Source organism: Branchiostoma floridae, chromosome 5 (assembly GCF_000003815.2).
Source record: "Branchiostoma floridae strain S238N-H82 chromosome 5, Bfl_VNyyK, whole genome shotgun sequence".
NCBI classification, from domain to species: Eukaryota; Metazoa; Chordata; class Leptocardii; order Amphioxiformes; family Branchiostomatidae; genus Branchiostoma; species Branchiostoma floridae.
In genome coordinates this window covers 24,230,891-24,252,025 of record NC_049983.1, presented here as the reverse complement: position 1 = coordinate 24,252,025, position 21,135 = coordinate 24,230,891, and the positions used below count along the sequence as shown (strand labels likewise).

The window sequence follows — 21,135 nt, the reverse complement described above, 5'->3', positions numbered from 1 at the left end:
CACACGTGCGTATGTATTCAAGTCCGTATGAGGTCCGTTTGGCAGTCTTAGCCTCTACCAGTCTTCACATGTAACTGGAAAAGGATAGAAAGAGACAAAATTACAAATAACATGGCAGACGAGTTAGTTGTATCGCAAACCATACTCCATGGCTAGCTAACCAGACCAGCTAACTCCTCTACCATGTTCTGCGTCTATATTTGTCCAATTTCTACTATTTTTAGCGACCTGTGGAGCCTGGTAGAGGCTAAGAACTCCATACGGACATCATACGGACCGAATATATACGGACGTGTGAACCCCCTTAAGGCCCCGTTCACATTTGAACACAATATATTCAAGTCCGTATAAGTTGGGGATTGGCATTATGCTTTAATGTTTGCCAGGAGGAGGTTATTTTCTTTTACTTTGAGCCACTTTTGTGCAGCCTGGTTACCTATACGGAACAAACTCGGCTACAATATCCAAAATGATGGCAATACGCAACTCGTGCGGACTTGAATATAGAAAGTTTATTGCAAATTCTTGCCCGAGGGCTAATTGCAAGTGACAAAATAACATACAAATAATGGTAATATACAAATACAAATAACAGTATAGTAAGGGACTACTCTAGTCTAACTTAAACTAGTTAAGGATGTAACTCATGGGTTTGACTTCTTTTTCTGAGACAGTGGAAGACGAAAGATCCCACTTTTTCTGTAATGTGTGGGTTTTGCGACGTTAAAAGGAAAGTAGTTTTCTTTTTGTCTGTAAACGTGGAGATATTAGGATAGAATTTGGTGGCTTATACACACAAGTGCGGAAGGGCCTTAGATAAATGTCCGGTCACATAGATGTCGTACGTACGATTTTCGTACGATTGCGCAATAATCTATGCACATTTTCAAGACGAAAACAGGCTTTATTGCAAGCTCATGCCCATTGACATGTATAATGAGACAATGCGTTACCACAGAAATTTCAGAAACTAGTTCCTGTAATACATCAAAACGATGTAAGCTCAAATATAGCTTTGCTGGATTTAACTTCTTAAACATAACGTTATAATGTGTGAACATGGTCAGACACAGACAATTAGTCTTCAATTCAATAGTAACCTTAAGAAACTTACGGTCTATACCACACTTTATAATTCTATAAGCAGTTATAGCACACTAGATAACAAAAAGAAGCAAGCCATTGAATAATCTTTCAAACATATAGTTTATCTTTACGCTCTGCGTAGTAGTATGAAAACTGGTAAGTAACATGTAAGTAAATGGTAAGTAAACATGTATGCTAAGGTAAGCAAAGTTATCAATAACTTTTATTCATCATATAGCATTGACGACTTGTCATATGGCGAAATGACTGTGACGAACCGACAAGGTGGCGAAACGATCTCTAATTAACCACATTAAACATTGAAAGCTGTTTGTTTCCATCGCCGATGTTTTTTTCTGGTACAGGCTCACACAGCCGTGTTGGCTGTTAGCGGTGTTGTCTCGCTGTGCCCCGGGAGGTGAGCCTGTGCTGAACGCCTCTTACGAACGTACAGCAACCCCGCAACTAGCAGCACAGCGAGCACCGCCAGCACCGCCACAACCCAGGCGGCCGAGCCGGGCCCGACATCTTCCGCCGTGTCCTGGACCCGGAACTCGGCTGTGGAGCTCCCGCCGGCCTCCGTGAAGTTGACCTATAAGAAGAAATAGTCAAGCCTTCATGTACCAGAGTAGGATTCAGTACCAACCTAGGATTGGAGTGTTCAAAAATTCGTATTTTCCCCCAAACTATTGTTAAGTGGAATTTGTTATCACCAAACACAGTAGGGCATGTCCGTTGGACAGTTTTGAAGAACACTGCACCAAATAAACCACCTGCACCAAATAAACCACCATAAACCACCTGCACCTGCATCTAGAAAATGACCCCTCCCCCAGTGCCTGAGCACTCAACCAAATGAGGTTTGGCACTCAAAAGAAGAAGAAGAAAAAGAAAAAGAAGAACAGATACAGACCCTTGTGCGGGGCGGGCAGACGGGCTGAGCGCACGGCAGGAAGGTGAGGGTGAGCTGCAGGCGGATCTCCCGCACCGCGGTAACGTCCACCCCCGGGTTGTGCTCCCGCGGCACGGCCAGGGTCCAGGGGCCAATGGGACTCAGCGTGACGTAGTCGCTGCTGGGCTGGTGGATGTCGGCCTTTGAATATACCTGCAATATGATCATTATTATCATCATCATAGTTTATGTATCCTGTTATGATAACAGAAATCATCATAGTCATTATTGCCATTGTTTTGGCCCCTTGAGCGAGGGCGCTTATGGTATCAAATCGCTGCTTGCGAAAAAAAAAACAGCACACGTATATGATAATTATGAAAAAGAGCTGGGCAGGGATTCCGGGTGTGTTTGACCATACAAAAAAAGAATCAGGCGAGGCAACAGTACAGAAATGGCTAAGACATCACACCCAAGGTATAATAAAGGGATGTGGATCATGTTTCATACATTTAATTTCAGTCTTAGAGACCTCCAACCATCATGGGAGACCAGATTAGGACCTACTACCCTGATTTCCTTCACTGTATCTTGCTAATTTTACACCTACGTATACATTACATGATACATGGCATCACTTGAGTATGGCACCACTACGTGTGGTTAGGTAAGTGATCTCATATACCTGCAGACTGTCGGTGTTGTAGTGGAACAGCATGGTGCGGGGCGCATGCGTAAAAGTCCACATCCCTCCCTGCTGGTCGTACACCAGGGACGTGCCGTACCTGTGGACATGCATAGGTCAGCATGTAGTAAGGTTCTTTAGGCACAACCAGGGAATACTTACTTCCAACGTTTCGATGTCAATCAGACACTATCATCAGAGTAGAATGACTGGAAACTACTTCTTTCTGCAGCAGCAAGAATGCCGTCCAAAACGTGGCTCATCTTGTACACACCCCCCCCCCCCCCCCGTCTCTGTTCATGACTGGTGTTGTGCCTATGAGAAGAACCTTGCACTATGAATAATTGCTAACCTGATGAAGCTATTTACGGATGTAGAGGTATGGTTTTACGCTTCAAGCAGGTTAATTTTAGGCATATTTTCAAAAGTATGAAACTTTCAAAGTGTCATCAAAATGGTCTCGAGCGGGCGAGTTTGAGAGGTCACGAGTTCGATTACTGGATTGTGTCGTCGGGAAACTTTACACTACTACCCCACTCCGGATCCACCCAGGAGCAAAAAAATAGGTATCTGGCTTCGCTTGGAGATGTAAAAGTTGGTGGAAGGTCGTAGTACAGTACTACAACCCACTGCACTACGGCTATGGGACTATCTTTGCCTTTTTTCATTAATCAAGTGAAGCTTTACATTGTGACCAGTAATATCCCAAAACGTTTAGGATAAGTCTGTCATCAACAACATCACACACAGTCCTACCGTTTGAGCCAGACCTTCACACGGCGGTCCTCTGTGCGAACGCCGGGGATCCAGGCCTTGACATCGGTCATGTGCACGTGAGTCATCGGCGCCAGGAGGGCCTCCGCCCCGCTGATGACGAAGGGCAGCTCGGTGCCGTTATCGAACCGGGCGAAGTCGGCCGCGAGGTCACGGCGGCGCAACACGATGGTGTTGGTCAGGGGCGGGGAGGCCGCGTTGAACACCTGGAATTACAAGACGTTATGCCGATGAAGGTTAGACATCATCTGTCGTGCTGGTCAGATGAACATGACTCTCTCCCCACATCCACCCCTATCCTCCGTGATCCTCCATGGCCTTGGGCAGATCTTCCACTGATCAGCAAACGTATTCGCAAAAGCTGGTGTACATAGGTTTTCAAGGTCAATATGGCGGTGCCCATGGCATGGACTGGTCTCCCCAAAGAGACGTGGGGAGAACAGTACATATCCATCGGGTTCGGAGAGTGAGTCATGGACTGGACTGCAGCCTTGATGGTCACAAAACCTTTGAACTGAACAGAAGAGCCTTTACCTGCACGTCATTTCCGATCTTCTCCATGCGCTGCAGCATGGATATCCGGTTGTTGGCGAGCCAGGCCTCGATCATGGCCATGCGCGAGTCGTCGTACGAGAACGGCCGCCGCTCCAGGAACTGGTAGTTATAGGCCTCCTGCAGCCGCTTCATCTGGTCAACGATGGAATCCTGCACGGAGATGGAAGAAAACAGTCTATTTATCTATCTATTTATTTCTGTTTTATTCATACAGGGTTGAACACACCCAGTGCTTTGCGCACTGCTTTCCAGGCTTGCCCTGTACAGAATAACATTCACAAAATAACATAACAAAGAAATAAGATAAACTAAACAATCAGCAAACCAAAGTTACAATATATACATAAGCATAAATCGAAATCGTAACCAGCCGTTTGATAATATAGGATATCTGGCATTTACGACCCTCTGCTACAGTCACATGCCTCCACCTCAAGTTCCGGAAGCTACAGTAGACGGGTCCATTCCGTGAACAAGTCCTACGGAGTCAGCTGTAAATTTGGCATAAGTCCCAACTTACCTTAGTGTTGGTAAGTTAAATTTAGTTTATCCATAATGTCATATACAACACAGCAGAACTTTTATGCTAAGTCGTTTGATAATGTTTGATCGGTTATTATGCCAGGATCGCACCCCCAAACCTGCGCCCTGCGGAGTAGCTTGCGGGATCGAAAATTATGGTATCCCAAGCAGAAGCAGCCCGACCGGGCCCCGGATTAATTTGGAGATCCGTAGGCAGAAGCAATGTTCAGCTCCTGAACGGGAAACGATCATAGATTGTCCCCGTTCCGTAGTTGTTGCTTCTGTAGTAAGTCAGAGTATTTTTTTATTTGTTACAGAGCAAAATTGCTTTTTTTTAATAATTTGTACTAAGAATTGAAACATCAAAAGAGGAGAAAAGAGGAATGTGCTTTAGAGCAAAACACAGTGTACAAGGAATCTAACAAGACATTGATTCTCTGCTTCTATCCTAGACTGGACCCCACCTTTAACTGTACGTAGACCCGTCCAATGGCGATGGCGTAACTGATGATGGTGGGGTCAAACACTGCGGCCGTCGCACTGCGCAGGCGCGCGTTCTGCTGCTGGAGAACTTGAACTTCCGCGTCCAGACTGTGGATCTTGATGACGACAGCGTCATGGTGGACCAACTTGTCATTCACGGCTCTGACAAGGGAAGTAATGATTTAAAGTCATGAAAGTCATCACACGGAAAACAACAAGATGGATCTTGATGACGACAGCGTCATGGTGGACCAGCTTGTCATTCACGGCTCTGACAAGGGAAGTAATGATTTAAAGTCATGAAAGTCATCACACGGAAAACAACAAGATGGATCTTGATGACGACAGCGTCATGGTGGACCAACTTGTCATTCACGGCTCTGGGGAAGAAACAAGGTTTACAATCAACAACATGTACGGCAAGGTAAGTTATATTCCAGGGTAAGTTTTAATCTGCCACTGTGGCTTGCTTGTTGATGACGAATTCACAGTCAATCAGCTTGCCATTATAAGCTCTGATCTACGCAGAAAACAGATGAGAAACGCTTGTGAAACCACCAACTGGATAGCGAGAGAACATTATGATAGGGAAGAAGGTGCCAAACAACGTAGAAAAGGACCGATAACGTAAACTGATTATCAAAAAGTACATGTATTGCTAAAAAGCCAAAAGAGATGTATAGCCCCCTCGACCATATCGGCTTAGCATATTGAATGAACAGAATTAAAGCCCTCACTGTGTAACGTTAAGATAAGCCTGTATCTTGGGCCTGGCCTCCCGACACTGCGCCAGGTACAGCCACTTGTCGAACTGCTCGTCAAACTTCTGCCCGTCCACCACGATCTTCTGCTGGTTCTCCTGACCCGTGTGGTCTAGCGTGTCCTTGATCTTCTCGTACTGCTCTTCTATATCCTTCAAGTCAGACTTGATGATACCCTGGAGAAAACAGGAAAGACTGTGTTAAACCGATGTTGTTTAACTGCTTTCATTTGATTCGGTTGGTACTTTAAAGATTCCTCTGCAACACTGTCATAACACAAGCGTGCAATATATTCGTAGACAAAACATCGAAGACAGCAAACCGATGTTGTTGTTTCCGTTGGTGTCTTTCATTCTTTCATGCTCCATTGTAACTAGAAGCGTGTCACATATTCGTCGACACAGCGTACGACTAATACAGCACGTCAGTGATCTTCAAGCAGATTTACCAGTGACAAAAGACAGTATCAAAAGCCGGCCAAGTAGTATCCAAATGCCACCGGTAGCCTGTGTTGGATATTGCTTCGGCCCTTGCCTTTGAAACTGTCCTATGGCTATGCCGCCGGTAAATCTGCTTGGAGATTATAGACCACATACAAATACACAGTTCTTCAGGAACAGAATATCACCATTAATATTGCACCAAAACATGACCAAATGAGTACAGAGAATGCCGTCCCACCTTGTCCTTGTCCCAGGTGCCCCAGATGTTCTTGATGATCGTCTTGACTCCCTTCAGCTGGTCTAAAAAGTCCAGACCCCCGAGTTTCTTCCCGGCCTCCAAGGCGCCGATGATGTCTTTAATGCCGCTTTCCAAGGTCAGCCCACCTGTTAAACCAAGACATAGTATTAATCCAGTGTAATTATATTTTCCCATAACATTCAGGTAATCATTAAGTCACATTACCTAGCACTTTCACAAAATAGATGTCAAACTAAAGCATAGGTAAAGGCCATAGCCTTTTTAAGGCCGTAGCATCAGTTGTTATCCACTGTGTCTAGAGCATGGTGCAATATATAAGACGGATACCAACCCTCTCCTCCCAACGTCTTTTCACTCATCAACCGAGGTCAGGTATCCATTTTCGGAACGAGAAAAGTCGTGCAAAGTGTCTTCCTTATACCCCCCTCACATTAAGCGCGATTCGATCGGACGACGAGTCTGCGAGCTCTAATTTACGAGGAGGCATGACCCTGATGCCGACGAAGAAATGGCAGAGTTCCCCCTTCCCGTCAGGGTCATGCCTCCTCGTAATTTAGAGCTCGCAGACTCATCGTCCGATCGAATCGCGCCTAATGTGAGGGGGGTATAAATGGCACAAGAGCAGTAGCATGACAGGAATTGAACCCCGGACCTCTGGCTTCTGTAGTTATAATTACGCCACACGATCCCGACTAACCTGTGTATATAGATGCGTATATCTTGATGGCCGCCCCTGCGATCTTGAGGATGTCGCTGAAGTGGATGGCCGTGGCCTTGTGCACCAGGTCAGCCTCGATGGCATCCTGGCACTCAGCTGTGGCGTCCTGCGCACGCGCCAACCGCACTGCCTGCTGCTGCTCAAGGTCACGCAGCTCAGACTGGATCTTTAAGAAATTTTAAAAGAATTAGAAACGCCCAGTTAAGAAATTTCATTTTCCTTTCCCTTGCCGGTGGCCATAAACGAATACAAATGATGGAGGTGGTGTTCTCACACTCTCCAAAGATCTCGTATGCAGTAGAAGCCGCGTAATTGCACACCCAATTGGCCAGCGAATCCCATGCAATTATCTGGTGTGAGCGATAATGGGAAGTTACCCAGTTGGACCGCACCGCCACGGGATTTGGGGATTCCGTGCAATTGACCGAAGTATGCGTTTATCCGACGTGCAATTAAATGGGCTTCCGCTGTACTAAGTTATTGTCATTCACGTAAAAATATCAGGTCACGGTGATTTCGAATGGTTGACATTGGCGGTAATCCGCACTGTTTCAGAAGTGTATTCTTACCGTTACCACCACTTAGGTTTGGTTACTTTCATGTTGGTTAATCAAGACTAATTGATACGTATCCGCATCATCCTAGATAGTCATTTGAGTCTGATAAAAACTTCTGTAGAGACAGCAGAAAAGGTTGACAACTATTCTGTAAATTTTTATTTTCCGAACGGCGAGTAACTACTTACTACCGGAATGATGATTGCAACCAGGGCAATGAGGAGCCAAACGCCGCAGATACCTGTGTGAGCTCGTCCAGTTTCTCCATTTTCTGTTTCTCCAGCACCGTGATGGTGAACTTGTTGTGGTCCATGCTGCTCTTCGCCACCACCATCTTTTGCTCCTGGGACGTGGCCTCCGCGAAGTACAGATTATAGTCCTTCTCCACGTCTACAGGGAGAAACAATGCAAATGTTACAAACAACAATTATGTTAGTCTCTAGGTTTTGATTGAACAAACTCCCGCGCGATTACCCCATGATGGGTATAACTTACATGTAAAACTTTTTAAGACGAAGCTAAACAGGCTTCTGTCATTATGATTCATCTGCTTGCTTGTCTATATTACTTGCTTAAGGCTAGTCCTTCCAGTCTCGAGTCGTGATTGCAGAACATGCATATGTGTCTCTGTAAATCATTGCTTGTTGTAGGCTGTCAGTTAGTGTAACCCAAAGTATTTCAGTTGCAAACACTGAGCTTTTGGTATACTAAGCTGAAGTAAGACTTCCAAAATATGCTTTGAGGTACAGAGAACTTTTTTTTAATCACAAGCGCTATTTGCAATTCTCTAGCGAAGGCAAGGTTGTTGCAATTCTCTAACGAAGGCAAGGTTGTTGGGACGAATAAAAAAGGCAAAGAAATCCTGACGTTCCAACGTCGAAACTCACCAATGGCGTAGGGCACGATATCGGTGGACAGGTACGTGTAGATACTGCTGTAGGAGTTCATCGGGATGTTGTTCTGCGCGTGCGCCCAGAAGTCAAGTCCTGCAAAATTTCATTTTGCTGTTTCAAGATTAATGCATTAAAGGACGTGATGACGTACCTTGAATCAGTTTGTGAAAAATGATTTAAGGTTTCATGTATTGTTAGTACGAGCTCAATTCCCCTGCTCGCTTGATGCTAACGGTAAGTCCTTTTATTAGAACTGCAACACATTTCAGTAGCATGAAGTCCTCATAGTCAAGTGTACATTGTTTACATTGTATCTACATATGTATAACAACAGACTCACCGTGTTGGATCTGCATGAGATAGATCATGGCCTCCCGCGCGTGGCCCCTCAGCTCGGGGCGGCTGGAGTTCCGCATGGTGAAGTAGATCCACAGGTACACGTTCCGGGCCGCCTCCTCGGCACCCTCCTTGTAGTACCGGTTACCTGCACACAGCGAAAGAAACAAAACCTCTTATTGACTCCACAGAACCCTCCTTGTAGTACCGGTAACCTGCACACAGCGACAAAAACAAAATCCTCTTTAAACACTAACTCCCGTGTAGCCTATATGTAGATACCATCCCCTGTAGTAACCGCTGGCTCAATCTTTTCGCTTGCTAACTACGGCGAAGATTCAGCCAACGGTTACTACGGATGGTGGCGCCCATGCTGACTCCCATATGTCACTGGAGTATAATCTCCAAGCAGATCCTACGGTGCCATAAGATAGTATCAAAGCTGGCCAAGGAGTGTAGCCGACTAAGGGAGTCAAACGGGTAGTTTGATACTATACATTACGCACCGTGGATCTGGTTGGAGATTAACTAGAGTAGTCTCTTTGGACGTTGATGTTATAGTGCTAAAGGAACTTTGAATAGACCAAAATTGCAAGTTTCAGTATAAGCTCTGGTATTACTTTATCTTGAAATGTACATTTCAGCAGGACTACGTGATGTCGCTGAGATGGCCTTTTGATCAGGACGTCAAAGCAACCAGCTCTGGACAATAATCGAATTGGTAGCAAAAAAAAATTGCATCACTTGACAAAAATAACAAAGTCGAACGTTCACAATTGGCGGTTAAACACCGTTTGGATGAATCAGAATGAGAATGATTTATTTGTAAGACATCGCAGCCTATAGGATGAATTGTGTGATACATTACAAGTATGAACAGAGAGAATGGAATGTACTGTACCTTGTCGAAAGGTCATCTGCACCATCTCCGGTGAGATGTGCTCTGAGATGTCCTCAAAGTCGATGACGTCAACGGACGCCTGTCCTGAAGTTCCCGGATGTCCAGGAGCGGCCGGCGGTGGTGTGTTGCCTGAAGGACCTGGTTTGAATGTAGACACTCTTTTAGCACGTGTGCAACTCTCATCATCAACTTCATGGCTGTTCCGTTCGACATGTGCGTCAAAAGGACTGATTTGGGAGCACTGATTCCCCAACGTTGAAAGCTCTGTGTTATTATGCTCATATATTAACCATGAACATTATGGAAGTTTTGATCAATATATCATGATTGTTAAGAATTCTGGACCAGCAGAAGAACACAGATTATCAAGCATCTTGTGATAATGCAATATGAAACGGGCTGAAATATAAAAAGCTCTGATTTGGCCTTGTCCCTTAATGAAATACAAAGTAAGCAATTGACTTATCCAATGACAAGTATGTGCTACCTTGAGGCCCAGGGGGTGCGTAGGGACCCTCACAGCGCCAGTGATGGTCGTACCAGTGCCCGGCGTTGTAGCAGTGTGTTCCCGACCCTCCACCGCCAGGTCCCCCGGGCCCGGGCTGCCCTGCCGCCGCCGGGGCACCGGCCGGACCCCCGCTGACGTCAGCAGTCGGCAGCTGGAGGAGCTGGAGGCTGTGGACGTCAAGATCTTCCCACGTCTTGTTCAGCATCCTGATGGTGACGACTCCTCCAGAACCTGATGAAAAATACACAAGTTTATTTTCATTGAAGGTATTAAATGAACCGAAAAGGAAAAGTAAATATTGAAGCTCATTTTCATCAAAAAACGACGGACAACTTACACATTGGGAACAGATCCACAAACACCTTCTGTCCTTATCTGATGGGAAAGCTACTGGACTTGACAATGTCGACAACAAGCTGTTAAGCTTGGCTGCCGACCAAATTGCCAGACCACTGTGCTACATCATAAACTTATCGCTCATCACTTCTGAATATCCGACGGCATGGAAAAGAGCCAAGGTTGTTCCTCTGCCCAAGTCGACAACGACTCGCTTATGCGGGCCGAACAGTAGACCAATAAGTCTCTTACCTGCTTTCAGTAAAGTGATGGAGAAAGTTGTGAGTTCTCAAATTTCGGACTATTTCAAAGTGAATGACCTGATGTCACCCTACCAACACGCCTACAGAAAACATCACTCGACATGCACTGCACTCTTGCAACTAGTCGATGACTGGTATCGTAACATCGACCAGGGTAACATCGTCGGGGTCATCTTCTTGGATTTCTCCGCTGCTTTTGACTTGGTGGATCACAGCTTTCTGTTACAAAAACTGGCGTACTACGATTTCTCAGACACAGCAGTGCATTGGATGGACGGTTACCTAGCAGGAAGAGAACAGTGCGTACACTTCAACGGCACGAACTCGACGTTTAGGGAGGTTAATTGTGGCGTACCCCAAGGTAGTTGCCTTGGCCCTTTGCTGTTCACAATATTTACAAACGACCTACCATTCGCTGTGAGGGAAACGATCCCCGAAATGTACGCAGACGACACATCAGCATACACGTGCTCGCCATCAGTGGAGACAGTTACGGTCAAGTTACAGGAAGATTTAAATAATATATGTAACTGGGTGAGTTTAAACAGACTCTTCTTGAATGCAAATAAGACTAAGTGTATGTTGCTTGGGAGTAGACCCAAAATGTCAAAGAAACTGAAACTCACCTTGTTTGCTGACGGATGTCCAATACAGCAAGTAACAACAATGAAGCTACTTGGGAGCACCTTGGATGAGTGTCTCACGTGGGACCTCCATGTAGAAGAGACCATAAAGAAAATGGCTAGGTCCCTGGGCGCCATCAGAAGGAGTGCGGCATACTTGGATCAGTCATTGTTGAAAATGTTGACAGAAACACTTACCTTGCAACATCTTGACTACTGTGCAGCGGTTTGGGCTTCTACTACACAAAAGAACATGACCGCACTACAAGTGATGCAGAATAAAGCAGGCAGACTTACCTTGGGAACTAACCGCACCCCGATCAAACATATGCACAATGTCTTATCATGGTTGACTGTAAGCGAAAGACTCTATGTAAGCAGCATGTGTGCCTTTCATAAAGTACTCCATTCCAAGGAGCCGTCATCATTATACTGTAGAATACCTTTAGTGTCAAACCAGCACAGCTATCACACGAGACAGGCAACACGGAGAAACATAAGAACTGAGAAACCAAAAACAAACAGCCTCAAGAAAGCCTTCACATATAGAACATCATCAGAATGGAACAAATTATCACACGAGTTGCAGACCGAGAACACATGCAAGATTTTCAGACGGCAGCTGGTGAAACATACGCGAGACTTAGCTAAGGACACATGAGAGACTTGATGATTTTTGGATAAGGCACATGAGTTCATTTAATGATTTTTTATTGACATGTTGTATGTGTGTATGTTGCAAACTGTATCGTGTCCAAGTATTATGTGTATCACTCCTGGAATACTAGTTGTGCAATGATATGTAACAACTAAAGGAGTCAATGAGCAATAAACAATAAACAAACAGAAAACACGCAAGTATAACCGCGGTATATGGTAGTGAAATGCGTTATTTAGTAATTTGTGCTGCTCTGTCATCATTCAAAAAGCTATTGTAAACACATTTTTAGTCTACATAGTATATTATACTCTAGTGAGTGATTTTTTGACGGGTTGCTGAACTCAGGCGATTTATACAGCTGCTGCATATCTGCTTTTGAAGTGTTGAAAAGCTATCCTGCTGTACGTCCCTTGAACTTATTTTGCTTCAGTCCGCACAACTTTTCTTATAGGATCTTATTCTCTGTTCCTTAAGCTTACCTCCATCTCCAGATTGCCCCGCCTTGCCGCCGTCCCCTCCCTTCCCACCAGTCGTGCCGGCCGTGGAGCGGCCATGGCAGCAGGCGTCACGGTCCCTGCACAACACAAATTAAAAACAAAAACAATCAACTTGTACGTGCTGTGGTTTAGAGTTTCGTAGATATATCGGTAGAAAGTTGGTTTGAACTGTAACCTGGCTGTGGAGGAGATATCTTCTCTTGTCCCACAACCAATCATCAGTGCTAAAGGCCTAATAAAGATTACAGACAAGACAAGAGAAACATGTGTCATTCTATGACACTGTATAAACTCCGGATAAACACCATGTATGTACAAAGTAAGCCGTTTGAGTAAATGCCCGTTGTCTTATGTCACTTGCCATTTAAAGAACGACAGTCGTCTAACAAATTACATATTTTGATAGTTTCTCCCGGGTCATACTTGAAGTTCTTACAATTGGGAAGTCAACATGAAGTGGCACATTCTCTGTGATGTTCAACAAAAAGAAAGTTGTGACAATGTTTTGTGGTCTGCATTTACTAACGCCAGGCCTTGCTGGTTAGGCTTTCCCGGGGCCCCCACGTGCCCGTCACCGCCGGCCTGCCCGAGTCCGCCCGACCCTCCCCGTGCCAGCACCCCACCCCTCCGTACAATATAACCCCAAGGTACTTACTGGTTAGGCTGTCCCGGGGCGCCCACGTGCCCGTCCCCGCCGGCCTGCCCGAGTCCGCCCGCCCCTCCCCGCGCCAGCACCTCCAGCTGCCCCTCCGTACAGTATAACCCCCGGGTACTTACTGGTTAGCCTGCCACAGTCCGATCGCCCATCCCCGCGCCAGCACCCCACCCCCACCCCTCTGTACAGTATAACCCCCGGGTACTTACCGGGGCCCCCACGTGCCCGTCCCCGCCGGTCTGCCCGAGTCCGCCCGCCCCTCTCCGGGCCAGCACCTCACCCCCTCCGTACAGTATTACCCTGGGTACTCACTGGTTGGGCTGTCTCGGGGCTACCACGTGCCCGTCCCCGTCGGCCTGCCCCAGTCCGCCCGCCCCTCCCCGGGCCAGCACCCCACCCCTCCGTACTTACTGGTTAGGCTGTCCCGGGGCCCCCACGTGCCCATCCCCACTAGCCTGCCTCACTCCGCCCGGCCCTCCCCGCGCCAGCATCCCCACCCCTCTGTACAATATAATCCCGAGTACTTACTGGTTAGGTTGTCCCGGGGCCCCAACGTGCCCGTCCCCGCCAGCCTGCCCCAGTCCCCCGGACCCTCCCCGGGCCAGCACCTCCAGCTGCCCGCCGAACAGGAACCCCACATACAGCGTCGCGTTTCCTGCTCTCTGGCCCACTCCACCGGCCTGGCTGGAATACACAAATGAAAATATATCACCATTAACATGTTAGACCACAGTAAACATGATATGAAAAGCTAGTCTTATATATTCAACATTGTTCAAATGTATGACACCTCAATTACAATTTTAAAGGAATTAATGAAGTATTACTTTGGTACCATTGCATGCGCGCGTGTGTGCGTGTGTGTGTTTATTTGTGTGTTTTAGCGTGTTTGAGTGCGTGTGTGTGTGTGTGCTTGTTTGTATGTATGCTGGGATGTGCGTGTGTGTGCGTGTGTGTTTTCCAGTGCCGCGTATGTGTTGTGTTTGTGTGTGTTGTATCCTTGTACATGTATCCTTAGTGCTGCCTAAGTATGTGGAGCTGTTTAATGTTTTCTGGCAGCCCTTTTTTTTCAGACTCACAAACAACCGGCACCCGTTCAGAAGACATTTCAATCTTCCCTCCCAACATCTGCTTGGAGGTTCCACCTACCCGTCCTGCCCCGCCTGCCCCTGGGCGGTACCACTCTGTGCGGGGGTGTCCCTGTCGGGCTGTCCCGGAGCAGAGTACGACACGTCCACAGCCGCGCTCTCCCCGGTCACGGTCAGGTTCACCGCCGAGATGTACACGCTCCGCCCCTTCCAGCGCAGGTGGCCCTAAAATGAGGAAAATCAGGAATATAAAAAGTGTGTCAATTTTGTACCTTAAACAGATGGTAGAAGGTGAACACCTCGTTGTTGATTGTACTATGTATGTTAACGATGCAGAAACTCTATTTAGTTCTGTAGAGGGTATATTCCCTCAAATTGCACATGAGTAGTTTTGACAAGTTCATATTCCTCATGTGTTTTCACAAACCGACTATTGCATGCTAAACTCATGTAGTCCTACGCATACATTTTCACCAATACCAAGAAGCGAGAAGAAGCCGAACTTCTGTATTAGGAAAACAATAGAGAAATGATTAATAGAATGAATTAAGACCTTTAGTGTACAGTTTTGCCCAACCGAGCTAAGTACAGGTCACAACAAGTCAAAATATATATGTATATACATATAAAAGTATCAAAAATCTAGTCTAACACAGAACTTCGGCTTCTTCTCGCTTCTTGGTAATGGTGAAAATGTAGGACTGTATGGGTTTAGCTATTAATTACACAGATTAATGTATAGATAGATACCTTGATGGTCAGACTGACCGTCTCCAGGTAGAAGTCCTTACAAGGGTCGAACAGGGCGCTGGTCTCGTCTAGAGCGACGTCGGTGGCCAGGATTTCTATCCGGTCTGCGGTCACCTGCGAACAAAATGGTTTAGATTCAATATTTTCCAATAGAAAAAGTGAATGAGCGAGCCAAAGAAAAGCCACGGGAATATGAAGAAATAAAGATGAAAGCGACACCGTGAAGAATGTAAGGAGAATGTAAAGAAAGGAGGCTGAAAAGAAAAGGGTATTAGCAAAAGATTGGGGAAAAGGGAGGTTTGTGAAAACGTATTCGACTGTCGATTTAAGGAATGCGGAACTAAGATACTCGATAAGAGTAAGACTATGTGTGTATGACCAGTACAGATAAACGTTATCAGTGACAGTTTATTGCAAATCCTTGGCTAACTGCAGGTAACGTGAAAGAGTACAGACAAACAGTGTAGCACTTGCCTGCTCCAGTAAAAAGTTTCGCTGCATTACCTTAGAATGCCGCTATGAGGCCTATTATTGAACCTGGCCTTCGTTTTCCTGACCCCTAAAAGCCTACTAATAAATATCATCAGGATCCATCCAAAGCTTCTCGAGTTATACTGTACACACACACACACACACACACACACACACACACACACACACACACACACAGTGACACACAGTGACACACACACACACACAGACACACACACACATGCACACACAAACACATAAACACACACACACACACACACACACACACACACACACGTATAAAGATAAACATTTACTTCTTGACGAAGGTAAACATGATCGTTACTGTCGAGGATAGCATTTCCGCTATGGGTTGAAGTCAAGGACGTTTCCGTGTCATGGCGGACTCTGCTTTAGGTATTGAAGTAAAGCAGATGCACTGGGAAGCGGAAACATGGCGTCCCGTGGGTTTAAGGTTATTTGCCATAAATTGTCCCTGGTGCAATCGTTGTGCAAACTTTGACTTCACTTGTTCTGGGCATGCTATGGTCATCAGATTTTTAAGTGGTGGATAGACGTGTTTTATTTTGTCTTATTAGCGGCACTGAGTGCACATAGAACCTTAAACATGCCCACGGGACGGCAAGTTTCCACTCTCCTGTGCATCTGCTTTGCTTCAGCTACACAAGCCCTGTCCGCCATGTGAACTTCGTACGACCTTGGCGTCAACCGATAGCGTGCTTTTCTCAGACCGGAAATACTATCCTCGACTGTACCATTGCAACGACGCGGGGTGAACCAATGTAAACTCAAGATCTTTTCGTCTTCCCATAGATTAATTTGGTGATAAGAGTTAAGAATTGACAGCAAAGACCTACCTGAAGAATCGATCAATATAAATATGCAAGCAGATTCCTTTTTTAGCTTTCATAAAACATACCCCCCCCCTCCCTTTATATGGTACTTCACCTGTCGGCACGGTGTACGAAAGTGAAAGAAACAATCACACAGTTCCGTTTATAATACTCCGCCAACGTTTGTCTGAGTCTTGTCGTCTGTGATTGCTATATATCCAGCATGTCGAGCACAGTACCCTCTGTGTCGGCTCGAGTGGCCAGGATGGACATCCAGGTCCCCGGAAGCGACGGAGGTGGAAGGTGCGCTTGCTGTCAACCTGTGGTGGCCTGGTTCAAAGCCCGTTGCCCCTGTTGTTTTACACCAAAATGTCAGAACGCGTGGGCGCTGGTGTTTGAGATCATGGGCATCGCTGGGTTGGCTCTCAATCTAGCCATGCTTGCCGACGTCGACGACATCATAAGGTGCAAGTTCACCAGCGGGATCTATTTCACCGGGATCGCCCTTTCTGCCTTGTTCTTCGTCGCCACAATAAGCCGCCTATGTGGATATAAAGGATTCTTCCATGCCCACCCTATCTGTCGTGCTTCCACCTTTCTGCACACCTGCTGTTGTGGGGACGGCTGTGACGGGATGACGGACTACAAAGAGGGAGCCTTTCAGGACAGTCACGTCTTGGCCTACATCTTCCTGAACACCTTGATCCCAGGTGAACTCATTCCTTTCGCTGCCTCCTACATAGACCACGTCAACGGCTACGTCAAGGCAGTGGGACTCAAGATAGAACACCCAGTGGCTCTATGGTTCGCCATCGTTGCCCGCCCCGTAGTGGCACTTGGACAGGTCGTCTTGGCCGCGTATAACGTCTACTCGAGAGACGGCTGCAGCACGTTGTTTAAATCACTCCTGGGGCTAGGAATCGTCTATGTCGTCCTTCTTTGGATCCTCTACGGTGTCGTCTTTGCCCATGTGTTGGACGATGTGGTGTGTCCGCGATTCTTCAGGAATGAAACGACCATGAATATGACGACGATGATGAATGGAACAATGGGAATATGAGCAAAGAAACAAACTAATATTTCAGACGTTCACACTTGCAATTGTAAGATGATCCGAAATGAGGGAACGTTCGGGAGACATGGCAAAGGTTAGCAGGACTTGAAGCAGATGCAACGCGTTTGCGTTCGGCCTGTTTGTCAGGCCGTTGGTGCCGAAAACAACATGACTTTTTGTGATAAGAAGACAAATTGCATTTCTCCCATGTCTCTGTTATCTAACACTTGTCCGTAACCCTTGTCAGGTTATGTTTACCTGTTGTTAAACCTCGACCATGATTTACCATCACTGAAACGGAGACTAAAAGACATGTTTGTTCAAACATTTTATTCAGAACTTAGCTTAAATGGTACAAATATCAAGCAAGCAAACTAAGAACGTATAGAAAGCATACATATACCTACTAAAGAGAACAGTATACATGAATATACATCATTTTAGTCATTGCTGAGCCATGTCTATGTTGATAACATACACCACATCCACTCAACTGAAAACATAACCTTCTTGGCGAATGTAATTAGTGATCACTCCCTACAAATTAAAGTTGAAAGATACTGAACTTTGTAGACTTTGCATCTCAAACCATAGAAAATGAAGTATATTTCGAAATCAGTGAGTGTGTGCGTTTTGCAGGAACATGCGTTATTCTTTCCTCAGCAAAATATGTATTCTGCGTATATAATGACAACATAATAGTTAATAAAACTTCGTGTAGATGGTAAACGATAGATATTTTGGCTGTTCTGCTTCTCCATTTGATCACTCGTATTTTACCTCCAGTCTTTGATGTAATATTTAGTATAACTGCTTTATTTAGCCCGTGTGGGCAAGAACATGCAAATAAAGATGATCATTATCAATGGCTTTGCAAGAAACCCGAGTGCTAATCGCTGTGTTCTTGATCAATGTATTCAATGTTAAAACATGGCCCCAGTTGTAAACATATCAGGCATCGGTAACGTATACGGCAATATTATGGCCAACGGAAAGAACATCATTATAATACTTGCATCTTTTACAGATGTATGAAGACTACATCTCATTTCATTGTATATTGATATTACCCACAAGTTCAACTTTTATATACTTATTAAGAGCTAGAAACAACCACATACCTTCGCCAAATGCCGTCAACCTTTTCGAGTGACGGGTAGACGAGAAATGTGGTATGTTAGGGCATGAAGACAAATGTAAAAGCGAAACTGAAGCCGAACGCCTGATGACAAAATATATATAGTGAACGCGAGATAAACAAAGGTTATTTGCACCACTGATCACAGAATCTTTCCCCACCTTCTTGTAGAAACCGTCCGAAGTCACCAGCTGCGGCGGCTCGCTCCCGTTAACAGGCGGGCAGGACGGATCCCTGGCCTGCGGGGCCGCCCCTAGGGGTGCACCGAGCTGACCGAACAGAGTCAGCGGTCGGTGGTGCCTCTCTACCCCGAGCCCGCTGCCGGGGTTAGTCGCGACGTTGGTTCTGGCTGGTTTCGACTTTGTGGTTTGAAGCGGAAGTTTGACGGTCGTTGAGACCGGTCTTTCCGACGTAGGGGTCTCCGCAGAGGACGGTGTCGGCAGGCGGGCGGACTCTGAGGTCAGGTTGAGACCGTGGCCTACCGTTTGCTGTCGGGTGGGCACAACGTCGGTGACTAGCTTGGACACAAGCGAGCTTTCCGTGGTGTGTGGTGTTCCTAAATATAAGACAAGACAGAGCGATATAAAAAAACAATTCAATCTCTACAACCGGATACAAAACGGAGATCTACCACCGGACGTTTTGAGTAACATTCATCGCTCCTCTTAATAATCTTGACCAACCGTCATTTACTACTTGACTTATTCTCTTTCAAAGTCAGAAAATAAACTTGGCTCCTGCAGTTTAAAAAGCCGCTAGGGGCACAAACCTACACCACATATAATTACTTACCTATACTACATATGTACATGTACGCCGCAAAAACACGACAATAGCATATCCAGAACTCGAGGTAACAAAACCGGAAGATCCACTACAGTACTGTACCAAGCCGCTAGGGGGCTCAAAATATAACCGTGTCAAGGTCTCATCATGAACTACCCCTGTACCAAATATCATTACAATCCATCAGGGGCTTCTCGAGTTATTCTTGTCCATTCACAAACATACATACATGTACACATACACAAACATACATACATATATACATGTAACGTTTACATACACACGTGTATATACACACATACAAACGCTACCGAAATAACATTCCTGGCAAAGGAACTAGTGCGAGAGAATTGCTATTGTTATTGTCAACAAAGACAACCATTCCCTTAAGTAAAGACCTGCAAGATGAGACATAGCCCACGCTACACATCTATTTGGAGTTTGGCTCACAAGAATTGAGTGAAGTTTGTCTTACCACCAGAATAACCAACACCAAGGGACACGAAAAGCACCCAAAGGTAGCCCTTCATGGCGTAACGACACGAGAATAAAGTTCCTTCCTACAAAAACTGTACGAAGAAACGTAGCACTACTAGAAGAAGAAACTGCAGTTGATGCAAGTTTACATGACCGAAACCTTCGGGAACCCCCACGCATGTATGCTCTCGTGATGGTGACTCACTGCGAATTTAAATAGAATGCGGAACAGTCTGGCATGTTACCGCTCTTTCGCGTGTTCGTTAATTGTGTTTACTGTGTCTACAGAACAAGTATTAAATGTTCAATGTGTGATATGACTGTGAAATACAACCTGCAAACAAGAGAACGTATCAATGACAAATCGATGGTGCTGTTTACGGACTTGGCCTGAAATCAAACCTCATTTGACCTCTTGTTCATCCATTGTAGAATCATTGTACAACAAAATGTACGTGTCTTCATCCTACATGCCATCGTAGTCTTTCCTCAGTATTTGTCAAAGTACATTTTTGATGTTACATAGCAATGAAACACGGGATGACTTTCACTTTCACTTCAAAAGAATCACGCAATGATGTCTATGACCGGGTCGATCAGATCTGCCGACAAATAGCGCCCCCCAACGACGAAGTGCTATACTGTACCTCACCTCCGTTCGCCACAGTCTAAACTTCGAGGTGGTCTTTCCCGTACAAAGTCTCTACTAGATTCCCGCTTGGCTGCATAGTAATAGGGGACCTTGGCCAAATTAGGAATAAAAGCCTAGTAGGAGTGAGCTGACCGGCCGGCGGATTGCAGGGCTGCAAAAGACTGATGGAAATCCTGTGACAACTTATTTGTCCCAAAGTCTTATCTTTTTTTCTTCATCCAGCTGACACGTCTGCTTCGAGACTAACAACTAACAAAGTCAGGGGATCATGTGATGCAGTTTAAAGTTGCTGACCTCATGCCATGGTTTCTTAGTAGCCCATTTAACAAGGCGAAAAGCGGAACCTCCTTGTAATTCTTTATATCCGCACCAGTCTACTTAACGTTACTTGTAATTATGAATAAAGAAAAAAAGAGGAACTCCCAGCTCACTCAGTATTGTGTACCTAATCTCAATG

At 45.7% G+C, this 21,135-nt stretch overlaps 3 protein-coding genes across 3 annotated transcripts; all 3 read right to left on the bottom strand.

The window, feature by feature from the left end:
- Window positions 1-1,187: 1,187 nt before the first annotated feature.
- Window positions 1,188-4,143, bottom strand: LOC118416593. The gene is made up of 5 exons (XM_035821745.1): window positions 3,972-4,143; window positions 3,420-3,643; window positions 2,664-2,763; window positions 2,000-2,191; window positions 1,188-1,678 (listed from the first exon to the last, which is right to left on the bottom strand). The coding sequence occupies exons 1-5, from the start codon at window positions 4,122-4,124 to the stop codon at window positions 1,454-1,456; spliced, it is 894 nt and encodes a 297-aa protein (XP_035677638.1). The 5' UTR covers window positions 4,125-4,143; the 3' UTR covers window positions 1,188-1,453.
- Window positions 4,144-4,957: 814 nt separating this feature from the next.
- On the bottom strand, window positions 4,958-11,803 carry LOC118416334. Its single transcript, XM_035821423.1, has 10 exons — window positions 11,794-11,803; window positions 10,353-10,604; window positions 9,866-10,003; window positions 8,969-9,112; window positions 8,623-8,721; window positions 7,977-8,125; window positions 7,158-7,344; window positions 6,440-6,585; window positions 5,735-5,934; window positions 4,958-5,159 (listed from the first exon to the last, which is right to left on the bottom strand). Exons 1-10 carry the CDS (start codon window positions 11,801-11,803, stop codon window positions 4,958-4,960), a joined length of 1,527 nt encoding a protein of 508 aa, XP_035677316.1.
- A 2,129-nt stretch (window positions 11,804-13,932) lies between these two features.
- On the bottom strand, window positions 13,933-20,213 carry LOC118416333. The gene is made up of 5 exons (XM_035821422.1): window positions 20,025-20,213; window positions 18,925-19,319; window positions 15,247-15,360; window positions 14,558-14,721; window positions 13,933-14,092 (listed from the first exon to the last, which is right to left on the bottom strand). The coding sequence occupies exons 1-5, from the start codon at window positions 20,077-20,079 to the stop codon at window positions 13,933-13,935; spliced, it is 888 nt and encodes a 295-aa protein (XP_035677315.1). The 5' UTR covers window positions 20,080-20,213.
- Window positions 20,214-21,135: the final 922 nt, after the last annotated feature.

What these genes read in the sequence shown, in the direction of transcription:
- LOC118416593 (XM_035821745.1), bottom strand. Translation starts at nt 4,124, where the DNA reads ATGAAGCGGCTGCAGGAGGCCTATAACTACCAGTTCCTGGAGCGGCGG. An exon ending in ACAACACCGACAGTCTGCAG is followed by an intron (nt 2,192 to 2,663) that starts GTATATGAGATC and finishes ATCATATTGCAG; the next exon opens with GTATATTCAAAGGCCGACAT. An exon ending in TCTGCCCGCCCCGCACAAGG is followed by an intron (nt 1,679 to 1,999) that starts GTCTGTATCTGT and finishes TTCTTCTTATAG; the next exon opens with GTCAACTTCACGGAGGCCGG.
- LOC118416334 (XM_035821423.1), bottom strand. An exon ending in TCTCATGCAGATCCAACACG is followed by an intron (nt 8,722 to 8,968) that starts GTGAGTCTGTTG and finishes GAAATTTTGCAG; the next exon opens with GACTTGACTTCTGGGCGCAC. An exon ending in GCTTATCTTAACGTTACACA is followed by an intron (nt 5,160 to 5,734) that starts GTGAGGGCTTTA and finishes TTCCCTTGTCAG; the next exon opens with AGCCGTGAATGACAAGTTGG.
- LOC118416333 (XM_035821422.1), bottom strand. Translation starts at nt 20,079, where the DNA reads ATGAAGGGCTACCTTTGGGTGCTTTTCGTGTCCCTTGGTGTTGGTTAT. An exon ending in CGGACGGTTTCTACAAGAAG is followed by an intron (nt 15,361 to 18,924) that starts GTGGGGAAAGAT and finishes TTTTGTTCGCAG; the next exon opens with GTGACCGCAGACCGGATAGA. An exon ending in CGGTCAGTCTGACCATCAAG is followed by an intron (nt 14,722 to 15,246) that starts GTATCTATCTAT and finishes TCCTCATTTTAG; the next exon opens with GGCCACCTGCGCTGGAAGGG.